The 6,318-nt window shown below is 35.0% G+C and overlaps 1 protein-coding gene across 1 annotated transcript in view; it reads right to left on the bottom strand.

Moving 5' to 3' along the window:
* Window positions 1-6,318, bottom strand: part of PHF20L1 (PHD finger protein 20-like 1) — a 60,374-nt gene that overhangs the window by 31,147 nt on the left and 22,909 nt on the right. The window contains exons 9-11 of the mRNA XM_009323362.1: window positions 2,737-2,989; window positions 524-709; window positions 111-317 (exon numbers count right to left, since the gene is read on the bottom strand). Coding sequence (XP_009321637.1) covers window positions 111-317; window positions 524-709; window positions 2,737-2,989 — 646 coding nt within the window. The remainder of the gene's footprint in view (window positions 1-110; window positions 318-523; window positions 710-2,736; window positions 2,990-6,318) is intronic.

Below are 6,318 nucleotides of genomic sequence, written 5' to 3'. Positions count from 1 at the left end.
TGCAAGGGTGCAGAAAAGAAAACGTATCCCCTTTTTCTGTGTGACTGAATACATACACGTTTTAACCCTACAACTATACACCTAACTGGTTGTATACTGAATCTCTTTACCTGACGCTGTTGTAGCTACTCTTCCATCAGTTACTGCTTTGGAAGAAAGATATGTAATCATCTGAATATCTTCCTTGTCTTTACTGGGATATTCATTACGGAAAGTGGATTCTGTGGATAATGGTGCTGTAACTTCCGAACTACGGCTTAAATCAAGGGGGAGACATGGTCCACGCTTCTCAAGTGACATATGAGCAACATCAGGTACTACATAAAAGAAAAAATGTAATATTAAAAAAGGTACATAGGTCCAACAAACAACAGTTTGGATTGCAGCGTTACATAACATAGGAACAGCATACAGCTTTAGCTACAATAAGTCAAAATATCCCATTAGATGAAAACCGTGAAAGGTCTAATTTTTATGATTCAATTTCTCTTGGGCAGTTCTTTATTAGATTAAGATACATTACCCTCCAATTTTGATGACTGTTGGTTTTGACCACTGATGGAGAACACTTTTCCATCAGTAACTGAAGAGGGAGAAGAAACTTTTTCTACAGAATCATCAGGCAAGGAGCAAGTGGCTAAACGCTGTGATCTTCTTCTCCGTTGGCTATGTTTGTAGGATCTAGGGGAATTCACTGGCTGTGATGGACCTAAAAAGAGATCTTTCAATGTTCATGAAGCAGAGAGATACACCATAATCTTACCGCAGTATTTGAGATCTAAAGATGGGGAGTGCTTTAAATAGCTCTTATTTGCAAAGCTTATAATCACAGCAGAACTGGTAAAAGTAATTAAAAACTGTGACTACCAGGAGCAAAAAAAGTTATGCTCAAGATATGATTCTGCTTTTTGTTTATTATACATTATTAGGGCATGTACTTCCCCACTGATAAAGGCTGTTGTTTTAGCCAAACAGTGTATTTACAATAAGCAACCCCCCATATAACCCATGAGAGTAGGCTACTTATAATGGAAGGGGGCAGTAGGATTTAACAGTAAACAGAACAAATGATCACAGTTAAAGATCTAAAAAGTCATGGATAGTGGTAACATACAACTTAAAAAAAATAATCAAAAGCAGTGGTTAATTTTATATCCCACCTCCCATGTTCTGCTAACCTGATATCAACACCCCAACTCTATTTCAAATGCACATTGCCAATGCATGGCACAGTAAGAAGGCTCAAGAACCTCATACTTAAAAAAAAAACAAACACGGGGGGGGGGATTGATATAGGTTAATATAGGCCTGATTCATTAAAAACAAAAAACCCACACACCCCTACACCTCTCCAATTTTACCCAGTTTCAGAAACTTTTGCCTGAGAAAAGCATTTAAGTCATTATTACACTGTAAATCACCATTCTCTCCTTTTCTTAAGCAGTTTTTAGAGTCAAAGATGTACAGATTTAACAATAAAGACACAGCAAAATTAAATTTCCATTAGAGGTGGTAAAGACTCAGAAGCCACAGATTAAAGGACAGCACTAACAAGATCTAAGCTATTAAGTAACCTATGTTTAAATTAGCTGATTTTTAAAATATTGCTAGAGAAGTCTAACTTAATCCAAAATACAAACATGCTCAAGGAAAACTACTTACCATTATTTTAGGGGTGGGGAGGGAAGGCGTATTACAATATAGATGACCGCTAATATTTTGTGGGGACAAAATACAATTTATACCAAGGTGTCCTGAATAAATAAAGATGGCTGAATTTGAACCCCTCCCTCTCCCATTCATTTAAAGTTTTCTGTGAGAAAAGATTAAAAGAAACTTATCTCCTACGGGAAAATATCAAATCAAGGTTAAGGGGAACACATGATGGCAGGTATAGTCTTCCATCCTCAATCACTATTCTAAAAGTGAAATAAAAATGTAGCTTTTGACTTACTGGAACCCACATTTATTTTAACTGTTAGCTCATCATTTAATGCTCTTCAGGCAACAAAGAGCCTGACCCTAAGCAACACTAAAAACCTAATGTAATCTCAAAAATTATGGAAATATTTTAATATTCACAAAAAACAGCGTATTCAAGGACGCAGCATAAACCTTTCCCTGGTCTTCTGATAACCAACATTTTGGTACTTCACAAATCAGTTACACATGTTAAGAAGCTGAACACCTATGGTATTATTCTGAGACAAAGAAACATGATTTTTTATTTTTCCCCACCACAAATCTTGAACCCATCTTCTCTTTCACATCATATTTGGAGGAAATATCACATAAAGCGAAGAATGCCACAGCCAACAGGTACAGCACATCAGCCTGCTGAAGGCGGAATTTCTCAGAGAAGGAAAGGTCCACAACCAAGGTGTACGTCTTTTCTTTTTAATGAATCAGGCCCCTTCAGAAGAGAGGTTTGATCTTTCCTGTATCACTGTTAATACTAACGTGGAGATTTAAGATGGAGGGAAAGCCAACCATTAAAAGCCACGACTCTATAAATATAAATGTATTGTTTAAATGTATTATTTCTGGTAGAGTAATTCATATGCCTTATTATGTGACTTGACTTTTAAAATACTGAGCTACCCCTAATTCTCCCGCTTGGACCTTTTATTTAAAGCAGATTCATTTTTAAAAGCAATAGCCATTTACAACCAAAAAAAATTTCTGTATATCTCTTATAAGTAATTACGGTATTTTTTTTAAAATGTCTGTGCTCACTAGTTTTATTTATCACAGAAGAAGGAAGCTGAGAGACCAGCGTCAAATCCTCGACTTGTATTAATTCTGGGGAAAGTGGTGATTTAGGGGGCTTTATACACCCAGAAGAATCTCCAGATTCTTGTTTGCATTTCTTGCTGCGAGCCTTTCCTGAAGACAAAGTTGAGGATAACAGTGCAGGTTTCTGAATGTTGGCAGAACTGCTAATATCAGCTTCATTTTTTTTCTGACTTTGTGGTTTAGGTGAAATCTCCTGAATAAATAATAAAAAATTGATACTTTTATTTCAGTTTCTTCGCTGTAGTTCTTGTATTCTATTTTGATTTTTTTTAAAAGCAACTTTAGTATTCAAAACACATTTTAAAGCAACGTTATTTTCAGTACAAATGAAAACTATTTAAAATGCAGCACATTAAATGTTTTTAAAGGAGCACTATCAATTATTTTCAGTATTCAAAACACCCTCATTTCTTACTATTTGAAATATCTGCAAAAAGCCTGAAAACACAACATGTTTCCTCTATTCCCATTTTAAAAATTCACCAAAGTCTTTTTCATGTCTGTCTCTTTCCTCTTCAGTAGACCAGGACTGTCAGTGCCGTCTCAAAGTATAACTTGGAGAACAACTTGTTACAAGCGAGAATACACAGACTGATCTACAATCACAGAATATCTCCAGCTGGAAGGGACCCGTCAGGCTCATCGAGTCCAACTCCCTGCTCCTCGCAGGACTACCTAACTCTAAACCATACGACAAAGAGCATCGTCCAGACGCTCCTTGAACTCTGACAGGGTTTTGCACTGCTCTGAGAAAGCAATCCTTGTTCAGAAGATTGCAGTTCTAAAAAAAGTTGCCAAGATTTTCCCTTCACAGTTGTTTCCCTGCCCATAGTAAACAAAATTTTAAAAGTTCCTCAGGAAAACTTTGTTTAACACGAATTTCATTTTTACAGAAGAACCTGAAAAAGTTGATAGTGCTCCTTTAAGGAATGTCTGAAAACAATAAAAAGTTTCCAAATACTAAACACACTCTCACACAACCCCTTTCAGTGCTGGGAGTCTGGATTTCACCACATTATATGTTTGTGCAAACACATGAAGAAATCACAACTTCTAGCACCACAGGGTTAAATAGATAGCTAACTGTCGGGGAAAAAAATGAGCAGATAAAGAGTTAAAACAGTTTTTGAAGGAAAAAGAAAAAAGAAAAAGTCAACACATAATGCAGCTTTCCAATTTCATCAATTTTCATCCTTCTTAACACACATACTGAAGTATTATTTTTAGACAATTAGCATGCATTGACAGACATTAGCATTTTAGATTTTTAACTGGAAGTTCTTCCTACTTCACTGAATAAACTGTGCATGTGTTACAACTTGCCCAGTAATGGCAAACTACAATATCTGAACATAATTTCTTAAACCTGTCCCCTTTCTTGTCCCAGTTACATCACACAGCATAGAACCATCTAATAAAACCATAACTAACAAAGTAGAAAGATATTTCTAGAATGTGTGCACCACTTTATCCAAACTAAAAATGTCACATTTCTGATGATTTGAGGGTATTATTGGGTTTTGTTATAAATCGCAATTTTATTTTCCACTGGAACCTTCCATGTTCCAATGGAAAAAAAAAAAACCAAAGGCAAAACAAAAAACCACAAGTGCACATTCTGTGTTTGTAAAAGGGCACCCCTGAATGCTACATGAATAGCTCGCTGGAAGTATCACGTAAAGATCCGGTGCAAAACACCCCGTTCAGCAGACAGCAGTTCTACCTTGAATAACTCAATTACACATGTACTAAGTGCAGTTTATTCATTTAAATAAAATATTCCATGAACTGTAGAGTATACCTATGCTGGTTATGAGAGGTATTACCAGAAATTAATTAGAGTCGTAACTTGTAAATAAACAATTTTATTGTTCATCTTCACAGATGTGAAAGACATTACTACAGCATCCATTACTTTCAAATTACAAAGTTATTTAAACAAGATTAAAAAAATTAAATTAATATTTTGATAAGGTGCTTAACCTCTTAACAGGACAAATTAACATTAAAAACCTTAATGAATTAATGTTATTCATCTAATCAGGTCTTGGTCAAAAGGAAATATAACATGACATACCCTAATACAGTTAAATAAACTACTGTATCTGCAACTAATCATCTGAGGTTTTGGGTTTAAGACAACTGTAAACTAAAAATATATAAATATAAATAAAATAAACTTCAATCAACAAAGTCAGTTTTCGGCTATTGGCCTGAATACTTCTACCATGTTCTGTGTTACATTATTAAAAAAACCTACAAGATATTTTACCCATTCAATTTTATAGCAGTAGCAGACAAAACCTCTAAGGGATGTCAGCTTTGCTATTGGAAAACCTTTTGGGGAGGTTTATAACTCGGCCATTTTAATTTGAATTTGGGCAGGAACTTAGTGAAAAAAGCTTTAAGCTCAAAAATTTTCGTCCCCACAGTTAATCATTTAAAAGTTTGTGAGGTTTCTGTTTTTAGTTAGAAGCGAAGGAATAGGACAATTTGGTATTTTAGATGCCTCTTTAAAGGAGCTTAACTATTATTTCCAAAAATGAGTTTTTTTCAGACCATTAGCATGTAAACAATGACAGAGACATCTTTTTTTATATCTAATCGATAAAACAGAAACAGCCGAGTTACTAAGTCTAAGAAGTAACAAAAAGTTATTAGTAAATATGCACCGTAGTTTATACTGTTGCATACACAGTCCATGTAAACCACAAAGTCCCATTCACCGTAATGGGATTCTGCATGGTAAGATTTACATTGTAATGATTCTTCCAAAAACAACATGCTGTAAGCCATTTCACAGTTTTTTGCACATTGAAAATATCACACACAGTAGCAATAAAATCATAGCATCTTTAATATGCAAAAATTTGAGAAATGGAATGTCATGTCAATACATTGTAAACCTTTATGCAAAATATTGGTCAATGCATTGACACCGTAGAGGCTCAGTTAGCCGTTACAGTGACAGCATTAAAAACAGAAAATCATGTTCCATTGACAAGACTCGCATCCAATGCAGCGTCAATGGAAAAAACACAGCAATGCAATTATATATCAGCTCTAAAGAACCAGTACAACCAAAATATCAAATAAAGTTTGGGGTAGGGACTGTTCATAGAGTGTGCCGGGACTTAAGAACAGAAGTGCTCTTTTAAGAATTGCGGGCAGCAAGGCTATTTTATTCAAATGCTGCTGTTAAAGAAGAATGAAAATGAATACAAAAAAGCTGTATTAAAACTACATTAAGGCTCTGATTTAAATCATTGGAAAACAAAGATGTCCTGAATCAAGACTACTGTTCATCCTTAGCTTGCTTTACCATGCTTAGGCATTCAGCCCTTTTAATATGCAAGATAATGCACAACTCGGAGTCAAGCAATGCCTGAACACAATGGAATAAGCCAAAGATAAAATGGCAGCCTTCAGGTCCTGCAAATATGCAGGTTTAAAAATCAGACCCTTAACATTATTTAAAAGTTTCTTTTTTGTATTTATTAAAATACACACCGTTGCAAAATG

The sequence above is a fragment of the Pygoscelis adeliae genome, unplaced genomic scaffold, assembly GCF_000699105.1.
Source record: "Pygoscelis adeliae isolate BGI_AS28 unplaced genomic scaffold, ASM69910v1 Scaffold103, whole genome shotgun sequence".
NCBI lineage: Eukaryota > Metazoa > Chordata > Aves > Sphenisciformes > Spheniscidae > Pygoscelis > Pygoscelis adeliae.
This window is presented reverse-complemented; position numbering and strand designations above follow the sequence as displayed.